The sequence below is a fragment of the Panulirus ornatus genome, chromosome 8 (assembly GCF_036320965.1).
Source record: "Panulirus ornatus isolate Po-2019 chromosome 8, ASM3632096v1, whole genome shotgun sequence".
Taxonomy (NCBI): Eukaryota; Metazoa; Arthropoda; class Malacostraca; order Decapoda; family Palinuridae; genus Panulirus; species Panulirus ornatus.
The window spans coordinates 30,260,873-30,277,523 of NC_092231.1; the positions used below are offsets into that span (position 1 = coordinate 30,260,873).

Consider the following 16,651-nt stretch of genomic DNA (forward strand, 5'->3'; position numbering starts at 1 on the left):
AAATCAGCCACCAGTGCTGTATCATCAGTGAACAACTGACTCACTTCCCAAGCCCTTGCATTCACATCCCAAACAACCCCATCCATAAACAATTTAAACAACCATGGAGACATCATGCACCCCTGCTGCAAACCGACATTCACTGGGAACCAATCACTTTCCTCTCTTCCTACTTGTACACATGCTTTACAACCTCAATAAAAACTTTTCACTGCTTCTAGGAACATACCTTACACACCATATACTCTTGATACCTTCCACAGAGCATCTCTATCAACTTTATCATATGCCTTCTCCAGTTCCATAAATGCTATATGCAAATCCATCTGTTTTTCTAAGTGTTTCTCACATACATTCTTCAAAGCAAACACCTGCTCCACACATCCTCTACCACTTCTGAAACCACCCTGCTCTTCCCATTCTGATGCTCTGCACATTCCTAAACCCTCTCACTCAATACCCTCCCATATAATTTCCCAGGAATACTCAACAAACTTATACCTCTGTAATTTGAACACTCACCTTTATCCCCTTTGTATTTGTACAGTGGCACTATGCATGCATTCTGCCAATCCTCAGGCACTTCACCATGAACCATACATACATTGAATATTCTCACCAACCAGTGAACAACACAGTCACCCCCTTTTTTTAATAAATTCCACTGCAATACCATCCAAACCCACCAGCTTGCTGGTTTCATCTCCCCCAAAGCTTTCACTACCTCTTCTGTTTAGCAAAAAATTCTCCCTGACCCTCTCACTTCACACACAACCTCAACCAAAACACCCTATATCTGCCACTCTTATCATCAAACACATTCAAAACCTTCAAAATACTCACTCCACCTCCTTACTTCACCACTACTTGTTATAACCTCCCCATTTGCCCCCTTCACTGATTTTCCCATTTGTTCTCTTGTCTTATGCACTTTATTTAATTACTTCCAAAACATCTTTTTATTATCCCCCAAATTTAATGATACTCTCTCACCCCAACTCTCATTTGCCCTCTTTTTCACCTCTTGCACCATTGTCTAGACCTCTTTCCTCTTTATTTTATACATTTCCCAGTCATTTGCACTATTTCCCTGCAAAAATCATCCAAATGCCTCTCTCTTCTCTTTCACTAATAATATTACTTCTTCATCCCACCACTCACTACCCTTTCTAATGTGCTCACCTCCTGCTTTTCTCATGCCAGAGGCATCTTTTATGCAAGCCATCACTGCTTCCCTAAATACATCCCATTCCTCCCCCACTCCCCTTACATCATTTGCTCTCTACTTTTTCTGTTCTGCACTCAATCTCTCCTGGTACTTCCTCACACAAGTCTCCTTTCCAAGCTCACTTACTCTCACCACTCTCTTCACCCCAACATTTTTTCTTCTTTTCTGAAAACCTCTACAAATCTTCACCTTTGCCTACACAAGATAATGATCAGACATCCCTCCAGTTGCACCTCTCAGCACATTAAATCCAAAAGTCTATCTTTCGCGCGCCTATCAATTAACACGTAATCCAGTAACGCTCTCTGGCCATCTCCTCTACTTACATATGTATACTTATGTATATCTCTATTTTAAACCAGGTATTCCCAATCACCAGTCCTTTTTCAGCACACAAATCTACAAGCTCTTCACCATTTCCACTTACAACACTGAACACCCCATATACACCAATTATTCCCTCAACTGCCACATTACTCACCTTTGCAATCAAGTCACCCATCACTATAACTCAGTCTTGTACATCAAAACTGCTAACACACTTACTCAGCTGCTCCCAAAACACTTTCCTCTCATGATCTTTCTTATGCCTAGGTGCATAGGCACCAATAATCACCCATCTCTCTCCATCTACTTTCAGTTTTACCCATATGAATCTAGAGTTTACTTTCTTACACTTTATCACATACTCCCACCACTCCTGTTTCAGGAATAGTGCTTCTCCTTCCTTTGCTCTTGTTCTCTAACCAACCCCTGACTTTACTCCCAAGACATTCCCAAACCACTCTTCCCCTTTACCCTTGAGCTTTGTTTCACTCAAAGCCAAAACATCCAGGTTCCTTTCCTCAAACATACCACCTATCTCTCCTTTATTCTCTATCAATTGATATTCATGTATACACTTTTCCTGGTGTGCCTAACAGATGTATTCCCCTATAATTGCTACATACATCTTTAGCATCTTTTCCTTTGAATAAAGGAACAATAATAACTTTCACACAGTCCTCTGGCACCACATTCTGTCTGATGCTAAATTACATGAAATTAGATAAGAAACTATTTAAAAAGCATGTAACAAAATAATTTTTTAGTATTAAGAGTAGCGGATGAATGGAACAGTATGAAGAATGACATGGTTTATGTGAACAGCATACTTAAACTGAAGAGATTATTTGATGTCCTGATGAGTCTGCATCTTTTGCCAACCTGAAACACACCCCATAAAAGTATTAAAGTTTTGTTAAGCATGATCTCCTTTCCTTAAACCTGTGTTGTCTCTCACTCATGTAGTTTCTCTGTTGCAGGTTGTCATCCATTACCATCTACCTTTTCTTGTATGTTACAGACCACACACATCAACACAATTTGTTTGTAGTCCAGTACATTTTCGTGATTTTCTTTCTTAGGCATAAGTTGAAATTTTCTTTTTTCCACACCATTAGCCTTACTACCTTTTTCAGGAACATTCTGAACAAAATCATAAGTGGCTTGTCATGTAATGCTGCACACTCCCTCAGCACATTCATCTCGAACATGTACCTTCTTTTTCAGTCAAAAGCTTTACTTATACTGCTAATGATGTATCAGTTCACTGCTTTCTGGGTCTTCTTCTTCTATCCCTTCTCACTGGCTTTGGGGTTATTGTATCCACCACTGTCAATACACTTATGAACATATCATGTAGCTGCTCACATATTTCTTCACCATCCCACTTAGTCTTGTCATTAACCCCCCAAGCTTGATGAGCTGTTCTTTAGCCAAGGATCTTACTGCAGAAGGAATCATGGAAAAGATTTGTGTTTTCTTGTCTTGTTTACAAAACTGTTTTCAAATTTTTTTGCATTTCCTTTCTAATCTTGCCGTACTCATTCCTTGCTATTTTTTACTTTTCAAACACTGGATGGCTGTGCCTCTTATATCTCCTCCAAAGTACATTCGTATTTTTTTTTCAGCCATCTTTTACCAAACCACTTTTTTTCTTTTCAGATGTATCCTCCTTAGTTGTAACCAAAGTTACTCCTTTGTAGATTTCTTAAAATGTTCCATAACAGTGCTCTTTATCTTTGCTATGAAGCTTCCTATCCCAATTTATGCTCTCAAAGAACTGTATCAGCAGTGGGTAGTATTATTTCGTCTCTTTGAGTCAGAGTTTCTTCTCTGTTACCCTTTTTTGTGTCTTCATTGACTACACATAGTTAAACCTAGGCATCACATACCAGTTTTGCCATATGATATTTTCAATTTACAATGTGTAAATAAAACATCTGCTCTTCTGATTTTCATTGACATGATGGTACAGGAAATTTTTCTAAATGCACCTAAGAACGTGCATTTGTATAGATGTGTTGTATGTGTCTGCTTGAAGATGACTGCTTTAGTAAAGTAAATGTTGCACAAAAGTTTGAAGCACTTTCTTCTCTTGTAGGGTCGAGAATACACAGAGGATGAGTTGCGTGGAATTTGTTCTTCAGTACTAAGAGGCAAGTTAAAGCAAAATTTACAGTTACATTGATTTGTTAGGATACTAATTAGAATACAGTTCATAATATGCTTAAGATCATATTGCAGTTCTATTTCATATATACTTGTTACAATGAAGTACAGTAATGTGAAAAATTATTTCATTTGAAACAGCTGTGAAGAGGGTTCCATTGGTCAAATGGTACTTACCGTATAGAAATACTAGGAAAAGTTTGATTTTGAGGAAGAGAGAGATGTAACAGAAATGAGTGATGGCAGATTTGGTAACAGATAAGTTTGTGATGAGATGGTTAGCACACATGATTAAAATCTTATGAGAAGAACTTGAAGGATTAGATAATATGAGAAGTAAGTGTGTTGTATGCAGCTGAATTGTAAAGGGTAAGAGACAAATAAAAGTATAGTGCAGGAACAAGCAAAGAACTTTAGGGAAAATGGAAAAAAGATCAGGCATACCAATTAAGACAACATGTGGGATCCAAGGTACCAAAACAAAAGATTAGTGAAATACGAAAAACTGCAAAAAGAAAATTTTGAAAAATACAGATCCAAAATAGAAAATGGAGATCACACAGAATTAGCAGTTTTTAATGATACTTTGCTCTGGAGTTGACAAAAGATGGAAATGAGGCACATTAAAAAAAAAAGTAGTAATCTAGTGAAATATGTCAAGTATGGAAGGATACTTTCAGGATGACTACCTGTTAGGCTTACATGTGAATATGTAATATCAACTTGATGTGTGAGTGTAGGTTGTGATTGGAGAGAACCATGTGTGTGTAAGTGGAGGAAGGAAATCATGCTTAAAGAATTCTACCTCCATATTCCCTGTGTATTGTAGGTGACTAAAGGGGGCAGAAACAGGGAGTTGGAAATCCTCCCCTTCTTGTGTTTCAATTTCTAAAAGAGAAAACAGGAGTCGAGCAGGGAGTGCTCATCCTCCTCAAAGGGTGTCTGAATGCATGCAGATGTAACCAAGATGAGAAGAGAGGAGAGAGAGGTTGTCAGTTTAAGGAAGGAAACCTGGATGTTTTAGCTCTAAGTGAAACAAAGCTTGAGTGTAAAGGGTAAGAATGGTTTGGAAATGTCTTTGAAGTAAAGTCAGGGGTTAATGACAGGACAAGAGCTGAGGAAGGAGTAGTGCTATTCCTGAAGCAGTCCTGATTTGTGGGAGAAAGGAAGTAAATTCTAGATTCATGTGGATAAAACTGAAAGTGGATGGCAAGAGATGGGTGATTATCGGTGCGTATGCACCTGGCCATGAGAAGAAGGATTACCAGAGGCAAGTGCTTTGGAAACAGCTGAGTGAGTCTGTCACCAGTTTTTGTGCACAAAACCGGGTATTAGTGGTAGGTGATTTAAATGCATAGGTAAATAAAGTGGCAGTTGAAGGTATGATTGGTTTGCATGGGGTATTCATTATTATGAATGGAAATGGTGAAAAGCTTGTGGATTTGTGTGCTGAAAAAACACTGGTGACTTGGGATACCTGGTTTAAAAAGAGAGATATACACAAGTATATGTATGTGAGTAGGAAAGATAGTCAACAGGCATAATTATATTACATATTAATTGATAGGCATGCAAAAGAGAGACTTTTGGATGTACATGTGCTGAGAGGGGCAGCTAATGGGATGTCTTAATCACCATCTTGTGGAGGCGAGGGTGAAGAATAGATTATCGATAAAGAGTTGACAATGTTAGGGAGAAGAGAATGGTGAGAGTAAGCTTGGAAAGGAGACTTGCATTAAGAAATTCCAGCAGAGATTTAGGGTAGAATGACAAAAGGTGAGAGCAAATAAAGTGAGGGGAATGGGTGAGGAATGGGAGGTATTTGAGGAAGCAGTAATGGAATGTGCACGAGATGCATGAAGTACGTAAAATGTGGGAGGTGGTCTGTTTAAAAAGGTTAGTGAGTGGTTGGATAAAGAAGTAAAGTTGCTAGTGAAAGAGAAAAGAGAGGTGTTTGGGTGATACTTACAAGGAAGGAATGCAAATGTATAAAAGAAAGTGGTGGGAGGTCAAGAGGAAGTTGTATAAAAGAAAGTGGCAGGAGGTCAAGAGGAAGGTGCACGGATTGAAAAAGAGGGCAAATGAGAGTTGCGGTGAGAGATTGTCATAAACTTTAGGGAGAATAATAAGATGATTTAGAAGGAGATAAGTGATGTGTGATAGACAAGAGAACAAATGGAAACATCAGTGAAAGGGGCAAAGGGGGAAGTGATAACAGGTAGTGATGGAGTGAGCAGGAGATAGTGTTTTGAAGGGATTGTTGAATGTATTTGATGATAGACTGGCAGATGTAGCATGTTTTGGTTAGTATGATATGCTAAGTGAGAAGGTCATGGAGAGTGGATTGATGAAGAAAGAAGTGGTGAAAGCAATGCAGAGGATGAAGTGTGGCAGGGTGGCATGAGTAGTTACTGCAGTTGAATTTATGAAGAAATTTGGTGACTGCATCATTGAATGGTTCATACAAGTATACACTAAATGTATGGATCATGGTGAAGTACCTGATGATTGGCGGAATGCATGTACAGTGCCATTATGTAAAGGCAAAGAGGATAAAGGTTAGTGTTCAAAGTACAGAGGCACAATTTTGTTGAATATACCTGGTAAATTGTATGGCAGGATATTGACTGAGAAGGTGAAGACATGTACAGAACATTAGGTTGGGGAGGAGCAGTGTGTTTCAGAAGTGGTAGAAGATGTGTGGATCAGGTCTTTACTTTGCAGAATATGTGTGAGAAATACTTTCAAAAACAGATGGATTTATATGTGGCATTTATGGATCTAAAGAAGGCATATGATAGGGTTGAAAGAGATGCTTTATGGAAGGTCTCAAGAATATATGGTGCGGGATGTAAGCTGCTAGAAGCAGTAAAAAGTTTTTATCAAAGTTGTGAGGCATTTATACGAGTAGGATGAGAGGAGAGTGAATGATTCCCAGTGAAGGTTGGTCTGGAGCAGGGGTGTATGATGTCACCAAGGATATTTAATTTGTTTATGGATGGGGTGGTGAGGGAGGTAAATGCAAGAGTTTTGGAGATGTGGACAAGTATGCAGTCTGCTGGGGATGAGAGGGCCTAGGAAGTGAATCAGTTGTTGTTTGCTGATGATAAACACTGGTGGTTGATTTGAGTGAGAAACTGCAGAAGTTGATGACTAAGTCTGGAAGAGTGTGTGAAAGAAATTTGAGAGTATATATGAATAAAAACAAAGTTATTAAGTTCAGCAGGGTTGAGGGACAAGTTAGTTGGGATGTAAGTTTGAATGGAGAAAAATTAGAAGTGAAGTATTTTAGATATCTGGGAATGGACTTGGTAGTGAATGGAACCATGGAAGCAGAAGTGAGTCATAGGGTTGGGGAGGAGGCAAAGATTTTGGGAGCGATGAAAAATGTGTGGAAAGAGAGAATATTATCTCAGAGAGCATAAGTGGGTATGTTTGAAGGAATATTATTTCCTGCAATATTATATGGTTGCAAGGTGTAGGCTATAGATAGGATTGTGTGGAGGAGGTTGGATGTGTTGGAAATGAAATGTTTAAGGATACTATGTGGTGTGATGTGGTTGGATTAAGTAACGAAAGGGTAAGAGAAATGTGTGGTAATAAAATGATTGTGGTTGAGAGAGCAGAAGTTGTGATAAAATAGTTTGGACATTTAGAGAGAATAAGTGAGGAAAGGTTGATAAAGATGATATATTTGTCAGAACTGTAGGGAACAAGAAGCAGGAGACCCAATTGGAGGTGGAGGGATGGAGCAAACAGGATTTTTAGTGATTGGGGTCTGAACAAGTGGAAGTGAAAGGCATGCATGAAACAGAGTGAATTGGAATGATGTGGTTTACTGGGGTCATTGTGCTGTCAGTGGACTGAACCAGGACGTGTGAAACGTTGGGGGTAAACCATGGAAAGGTCTGTGGTTTCGACGCATTACACATGACATCTAGAGAATAGATGTGAGCAGATGTGGCCTTTCTCCATATGTTTCCTGGTGCTACCTTGCTGGCACAGCAATTATAGATATGTACATACATGTGTATATATGTGTAAGAGAGTTGATGGCTCTTTCTTCATCTGTTTCCTGGCACTACCTTGCTAACGCGAGAAACCAATCAATTTTAAAATGGGAAACTGAGAAGGAGTCAAGCGAGGAGTGCTCATTCTCCTCAGAGGCTCAGATTGGGGTGTCTGAATGTGTGTGGATGTAACCAAGATGAGAAAAAAGGAGAGATAGGTAATATGTTTCAGGAAAGAAAGCTGGATGTTCTGGCTCTGATTGAAACAAAGCTCAAGGGTAAAGGGGAAGAGTGGTTGGGGAAAGTCTTGGGAATAAAGTCAGGGGTTGGTGAGAGGACAAGAGATAATGAAGGAGTAGCACTACTCCTGAAGCAGATGTGGGAGTATGTGATAGAGTGTAAGAAAGTAAATTCTAGATTGTTGTGGGTAAAACTGAAAGTGAATGGCGAGAGATAGGTGATTGTTGGTGCTTATGCACCTGGTCATGAGAAGAAAGATCATGATAGGCAAGTGTTTTGAGAGCAGCTAAGTGAGTGTCTTACAAGTTTTGATGCAAGAGACTTGGTTTTGGTGATGGGTGATTTAAATGTGAAGGTGAGTAAGGTGGCAGTTGAGGGTATAATTGGTGTACATGGGATAATCAGCATTGTACATGTAAATGGTGAAGAGCTTGTAGATTTGTGTGCTGAAAAAAGACTGGTGATTGGGATTACCTAGTTTAAAAAGAAAGATATACATAAGTATATGTATGTGAGCAAGAGAGATGGTCACTGGGCCTTGTTGGATTACGTGTTAATTGATAGGCATGTAAAAGAGAGACTTTTGGATGTTAATGTCCTTAGAGGGGCAGCTGGAGGGATGTCTGATCATTATCTTGTGGAGGCGAATGTGAAGATTTGTAGAGGTTTTCAAGAATTAAGAGAGAATGTTGGGGTAAAGAGAGTGGTGAGAGTGAGCTTGGAAAGGAGCCTTGTGTGAGGAAGTACCAGGAGAGATTGAGTGTAAAATGGCAAAAGATGAAAGCAAATGACATGAGGGGAGTAGGTGAGGAATGGGATGTATTTAGTGAAGCAGTGATGGCTTGTGCAAAAGATGCATGTGGCATGAGAAAGGTGGGAGGTGGGTAGACTAGAAAGGGTAGTGAGTAGTGGGATGAAGAAGTAAGGTTGTTGGTGAAAGAGGAAAGAGAGGCATTTGGACGATACTTGCAAGGAAGGAGTGCAAATGACTAGGAGATGTATAAAAGAAAGTGGCAGGAGGTGAAGAGAGAGGTGCAAGAGGGTAAAAAGAGGGCAAATGAGAGTTGGGGTGAGAGAGTATCATTGAACTTTAGGGAGAATGAAAAGATGTTTTGGAAGAAAGTAAATACCGTGTGTAAGACAAAAGAACAAATGGGTACATCGGTGAAAGGGGCAAGTAGAGAAGTAATAACAAGTAGTGATGAGGTGAGAAGGAGATGGAGTGAATATTTTGAAGGTTTGTTGAATGTGTCTGATGATAGAGTGGCATATATAGGGTGTTTAGGTCAGGGTGGTGTGCAAAGTGAGAGGATCAGGGAGATTGGTTTGGTTAAGAGAGAAGAGGTAGTGAAAGCTTTGCGGAAGATGAAATCTGGCAAGGCGGAAAGTTTGGACGGTATTGCAGTGGAATTTCTTATAAAAGGGGGTGACTATGTAGTTGATCGGTTGGTGCATAGTGCCATTGTACAAAGGCAAAGGGGATAAAGGTGAGTGTTCAAACTACTGAGGCATAAGTTTGTTGAGTATTCCTGGGAAAATATATGGGAGGGTATTGAATGAGAGGGTAAAGGCATGTACAGAGCATCAGATTGGGGGAAGAGCAGTGTGGTTTCAGAAGTGGTAGAGGATGTGCAGATCAGGTGTTTGCTTTTAAGAATGTATATGAGACATACTTAGAAAAACAGAGATTTACATGTAGCATTTATGGATCTGGAAAAGGAATGTGAAAGGGTTGATAGATATACTTTGTGGAAGGTCTTAAGGGTATATGGTGAGGGAGGTAAGTTGCTAGAAGCAGTGAAAAGGTTTTACCAAGGATGTAAGGCATGTGTACGAGTAGGAAGAGAGGAGAGTGAATGGTTCCCAGTGAATGTTGGTCTGTGACAGGGGTGTGTGATGTCCTCATGGTCATTTTGTTTATGGATTGGGTAGGTAGGGAGGTAAATGCAAGAGTTTTGGAGAGAGGGGCGGGTATGCAGTCTTTGGGGATGAGAGGGACTGGGAAGTGAGTCAGTTGTGTACTGGTGATACAGCTCTAGTGACTCATTCGTGAGAGAAACTGCAGAGGTTAGTGACTGAGTTTGGAAAAGTGTGTGAAAGGAGAAGGTTGAGAATAAATGTGAATAAGAGCAAGGTTAACAGGTTCAGTAGGGTTGAGAGACAGGTTAATTGGGATGTAAGTTGGAATGGAGAAATATTGGAGGAAGTGAAATTGTTTAGATATCTGGGAGTGGACTTAGCAGTAGATGGAACCATGGAAGCAGAAGTGAGTCACAGGGTGGGGGAGGGTGCGAAGGTCCTAGGAGCGATGAAGAATGTGTGGAAGGAGAGAACGTAATCTTGGAGAGCAAAAATGGGTATGTTTGAAGGAATAGTAGCTCCAACAATGTTATATGGTTGCAAGGTATGGGCTACAAATAGGGTTGTATGGAGGAGGGTGGATGTGTTGGAAATGAAATGTTTGAGGACAATATGTGGTGTGAGGTGGTTTGATCAAGTGAGTAATGAAAGGGTAAGAGAGATGTGTGGAAATAGGAGTGTGATTGAGAGAGCAGAGGGGGGTGTTTTGAAATGTTTTGGACATATGTAGAGAAAGAGTGAGGAAAGATTGACAAAGAGGATATATGTGAAAGAGGTGCAGGGAACAAGGAGAAGCAGGAGACCAAATTGGAGGTGGAAGGATGGAGTGAAAAAAATTTTGAGCGATTGGGGCCTGAACATACAGGAGGGTGAGGCGTGCAAGGAATAGAGTGAATTCTTACAGTGTGGTATACTGGGGTTGGCATACTGGCAATGGACTGAACCAGGGCATGTGAAGCATATGGAGTAAACCATGGTAAGTTCTGTGGGGCCTGGATGTGGATAGGGAGCTGCGGTTTTGGTGCATTACACACGACAGCTAGAGACTAAGTGTGAACAAATGTGGTATTTTTTGTTTGTTTTCCTGGCACAACCTCGCTGAAGTAGGAGATAGAGGTGCTGTTTTCTGTGGGGCAGGGTAGACAGGAATGGATGAAGGCAAGTAAGTATGAATATGTACATGTGTATGTATGTATATATCTGTATATGTATATGCATATGTTGATATATATATGTATGTATATGTTCATGTATGGGCGTTTATGTATGTATTCGAGTATAAGAATGGATGGGCCATTCTTCATTTGGTTCTGGGAGCGTTGAAGAATGTGTGGAAGGAAAGAACCTTATCTTGGAGAGCAAAAATGGGTATGTTGGAAGGAATAGTGTTTCCAACAATGTTATATGGTTGCGAGGCATGGGCTATAGATAGCGTTGTGCGGTGTAGGGTGGATGTGTTAGAAATGAAATGTTTGAGGACAATATGTGGCTTGATCGAGTAAGTAATGCAAGGGTAAGAGAGATATGTCGTAATAGTGTGGTTGAGAGAGCAGAAGGGGGTGTGTTGAAATTAAATGGTTTGAACACTTGGAGAGAGTGATTGAGGAAAGATTGATGAAGAGGATATATGTGTCAGAGGTGGAGGGAAGAAGGAGAATCAGGAGACCAAGTTGGAGGTGGAAGGATGGGGTGAAAAAGATTTTGAGCAATCGGGGCCTGAACATACAGGAGGGTGAAAGGAGTGTAAGGAATAGAGTGAATTGGAACGATGTGGTATACTGAGGTCAATGTGCTGTCAGTGGATTGAACTAGGGCATGTGAAGTGTCTGGGGTAAACCATGGAAAGGTCTATGGGGCCTGGATGTGGAAAGGGAGCCGTGGTTTCAGTGCATTACACAAGACAGCTAGAGACTGAGTGTGAACGAATGTGGCGTATTTGTCTTTTTCTGGCATTACCTCGCTGGAGTGGGGGTGCTATTTCCTGTGTGGTGGGATGGCGACATGAATGGATGAAGGCAGCAAGTATGGATATGTACATGTGTATATATGTATATGTCTGTGTATGTATGCAAGGAATTGTGTGAATTGGAATGATGTGGTATACCGGGGTCGACGTGCTGTCAATGGATTGAACCAGGGCATGTGAAGTGTCTGGGGTAAACCATGGAAAGTTCTGTGGGGCCTGGATGTGGAAAGGGAGCTGTGGTTTTGGTGCATTATTACATGACAGCTAGAGACTGAGTGTGAATGAATGGGGCCTTTGTTGTCTTTTCCTAGTGCTACCTCGCACACATGAGGGGGGAGGGTGTTGTTATTCCATGTGTGGCGGGGTGGCGATGGGAATGAATAAAGGCAGACAGTATGAATTATGTACATGGGTATATATGTATATGTCTGTGTGTGTATATATATGTATACATTGAGATGTATAGGTATGTATATGTGCTGTGTGTGGACGTGTATGTATATACATGTGTATGTGGGTGGGTTGGGTCATTCTTTCGTCTGTTTCCTTGTGCTACCTCGCTAACACGGGAGCCAGCGACAAAGCAAAATAAATATATAAATGTATATGTATGTATACGTTGCAATGTATATGTATGTATATGTGTGTGTATGGGCATTTATGTATATATATGTGTATATGAATGGTTGGGCCATTCTTTGTTTGTTTCCTTGCGCTACCTCACTGACGCTGAAAACAGCAATTAAGCATGATATGTAATATATTATAATATTTATTTATTTTATTTGATTGCTGTTTCCTGCATCAGTAAAGTAGTGCTGGGAAACAGACGAAGAAAGACCCATCCACTCATATGCACACATACATACATGCACACCTAAACAGTACACTTACATATGTATACATATCAACATTTACACACATGCATATTCATACTTGCCTGCCATCTTGCCTTTCTGGCACCACTTAGTCCCACAGGAAACAGCATTGCCACCCCCTGCACCAGCGAGGTAGCACCAGAAAACCAGACAAAAAATGCCACATTTGGTCACACTCAGTCTCTAGCTGTCATGTGTAATGCACTGAAACCACAACTCCTTCTCCACATCCAGGCCCCACAGACCTTTCCCATGCCCTGGTTCAGTCCATTGACACCACATTGACCCTGGTATACCACATCGTTCCAATTCATTCTATTCTTTGCATGCCTCTCACCCTCCTGCAAGTTCAGGCTCCAATCTCTCAAAATCTTTTTCATTCCATCCTCCCACTTCCAATATGGTCTCCTGCTTCTCCTTGCTCCCTGCACCTCTGACACATATATCCTTTTTGTCAACCTTTCCTCACTCTTTCTCTTCATATGTCCAAACCATTGCAACACACCCTCTTCTGCTCTCTCAAATACACTCCTATTACTACCACACCTCTTTCTTACCCTCTCATTACTTACTTGATCATACCACCTCACACCACATATTGCCTTCAAACATTTCATTTCCAACACACCTTCCATCCTCCATACAACCCTATCTACAGTCTATGTCTTGCAACCATATAATATTGTTGGAACTTCTATTCCTTCAAACATATTTATTTTTGCCCCAAGATAACATTCTATCTCTTCATTGCTCCCAGAAACTTTGCCCTCTCCCCCATCCTTTGATTTGCTTCATTTCCAAGGTTTCATTCCATGTTAAATCCACTGCCAGATATCTTCCTCCAACTTTTCTCCATTCAAACTCACATCCCAGCTATCTCGTCCCCGAACCCTGCTGAACCTAATAACCTTGCTCTTATTTAAATTTACTCTCAAATTTCAGCTTTCACACATTTTTCTGAACTCAGTCACCAACTTCTGCAAGTGATTTAGTATTTACTGATGACCAAGAGGAAAATGAAATATGATGAGTTCCCAAGTGCACTTTCATGTAATGATCACTTCATCAGGGGAGGTAAATGAATGATATAGAAGTCGTAGAACAGTCAGTTGATGTACATGGAAGAGATGTAGCTAAGACATCACTGGTAAAGAAGCAAGATGGATGGCTCCTCCAAAGTTTTAGAGGTAGTGTTAAATATCGATGTGTGGACAGGGAATATGAATTTGATGAGGGTTTTCAATATTTGCCTCATAGTGTCATTGAGGAAATTGGAATAGAAGGTAACATCTCACAAAGAGTTATGATAGACAGTTAGAGTGCCCTACCTTTGATGAGAATAATGACAAGAAAGATTAAGAGTTATCAGCTGTAGAAAGTGTCATTAACAAGATACAGTACTGTTTTGATACAATGAATGGCAGACTTCAATTGAGATGGAGTTTTGGAAAAGTTGATTCAAAGCTTGAAGTGTGGTCAGAGAGCAAAGTGTCAAAATCGGAGGGAAATATGAAACAGTAAATCTTAGTGAGGCCAAAATGAAAGGGTTCTTTGGTACAGATGCAAGAGAATAGATATTTAATGGAATTAGAAGAGTGCATGTGAATTAGTAGGACTGAATGGATGGTAATGAAACACTACAAGGAAGGACATGTGAGGGCACTGCAGTGAAGAACAGTAGGGACATACTGAGGTATTGGATGGAAGTGTGTGGGCAGATGACTCTGATGCTCTGATGCTGCTGTAAATTATGTATTTATCTTGTCTTTTTATTTGAATTTGCAGCTCTTTAAAATCATATTTATTTTGTTATTTTATGAACATTGAAGGAATTCTGTTGTTTGGGAGTGAATGTCTCAATTTAGCATAAAGGCATCAGAAGGAGTTTTTCTATCCAAAATTTTTTATTCATTCTGAGAAATGTTATAAAGTATGAATAGAAACTGAAAATGTGATGTGAAAAGGAAGTGCTAGGAGAATACTTTTTGTAAGGTAGTATAAAATGCCACATTAGGGTTATCTAAAGATATTTTCAATTAGCATTTGCATGATATTCTAACACCACTTAATTTTCAGGTTTGTTTTATTAAATTACTCATTTCAGAATGAATATTGCTGTCTTGCCCCATAGGTTTCTATATCTTGACAGAGTGAAAGGGTCAATCATCCCTAAGGTGAGTTTTGAAAGGTAGCTCTCTTCCCCAGGCAGTCATGCTATACAAATTATCATCTGTATTACATACACCGGATCACCCAATGGGTGAAATAAAAACATGATTGACAGTATGCTCTCCATAAAAGGATTCCACTAAAACTGGAAAATATGTGAATTCTGGCTGAGAACAATCATCAGTGTGTCACTGTGTTCAGCCAGTCAGCTGTGTTGTGCCTCAAGCGCCAGGGTGACTCTTGGACATACGGCAGGCATAACCTAACAGTACATCTCCCGCTTGACTGTGTGTCTGCATAACATGTTGTACATACCTCTGCACTTTGCTCCACCTGACCCCTGGTCCCCCACCACATGCACCTATCTGCAGTAGTGCGAGTAGCAGTGTATCCTTTTGTTGCTCACACCACATTAATACTGCATCTCTTACTTAATCAACCATTTCTTACTCTGTCCTTTGTATCTTTCAGGCTATAATTCTTCACTCTGTCCACACTTTTATCTAACATTCATCTCAGAAATCTCTCATTTATCTCTAAACTAACTTTTGGGAAGTTCACAGTCTGACACAAGACTAGTAATTTACCTCTGTACTCTTCTATAAAAGACTTATGATCTACCACACTACTCCCAAACAAGACTTGTAATCTACCACTCTACTCTCCTACACAACACTAGTAATCTACCACACCACTTTCTTACACAAGACTAGTAATCTACCACTCCACTCTCCTACACAAGACTTGTAATCTAATACTCCACTTTCCTACACAACACTAGTAATCTAACACTTTACTCTCCTACACAAAACTAGTAATCTACCACTTTGCTCTCCAACACAAGCCTAGTAATCTAATACTCCATTCTTTCATACATAAGACTAGTCATTTACCTCTCCACTCTCCTACACAAGACTAGTAATCTACCTCTCTGCTCTCCTACACAAGACTAGTAATCTACCCCTCCACTTTCCTGCACAAGACTGGTGATTTACCAATCCACTCTCCTACACAAGACTAGTAATCTACCAATCCACATTCCTGCACAAGACTAGTAATCTACCAATCCACTTTCGTACACAAGACTAGTAATCTACTAATCCACATTCCTACACAAGACTAGTACTAATCTACCAATCCACTCTCCTGCCCAAGACTAGTAACCTACCTCTCCACTCCTACACAAGACAAGTAATCTACCACTCCACTCTCCTACACAAGACTGATTTACCACTCCACTCTCCTACACAAGACTAGTAATCTGCTAATCCATTCTCCTACACAAGACTAGTAGTCTACCACTCCAATCTCCTACACAAAGATAATTTACCTCTCCACTTTCCTGCACAAGAAAAGTTATCTAGCATTGCACTCTCTTACACAAGACCAGTAATTTACCATTCCACTTTCCTGCACAAGAACCAGTCATCTACGACTTTCAACAACCTTCCCAACAGAAAAATACTTCCTTTTCATAGGGTCCTGCATTACTTCAGCTACTGGTTTACCCTTCAGAGATATTTCCCAGTAATCCTTTCTTTTATCTCTCATCCAGAGAATAGATGCTACTCAGAACTCTAAACTCACCAATCAGCCATATGCTTCATTACCTACCAGCTGTATGCTTCACAGCCAACCAGCCATATGCTTCATAACCAACCAGCCATGTGCTTCACAACCAACCAGCCATATGATTCATAACCAGCCATCCATATGCTTTATAATCAGCCTGCCATGTGCTTCACAACCAACCAGCCTGCTGTATGCTTCACAACCAACCAGCCATATGCTTCAAAACCAACCAGCC

The 16,651-nt window shown here is 40.2% G+C and overlaps 1 protein-coding gene across 1 annotated transcript in view; it reads left to right on the forward strand.

Annotated features, from left to right (window-relative positions):
* LOC139749883 (uncharacterized) overlaps positions 1 to 16,651 on the forward strand; it is a 293,444-nt gene that overhangs the window by 247,071 nt on the left and 29,722 nt on the right. Inside the window, 1 exon segment of the mRNA XM_071664262.1 lies at positions 3,654 to 3,708. Coding sequence (XP_071520363.1) covers positions 3,654 to 3,708 — 55 coding nt within the window.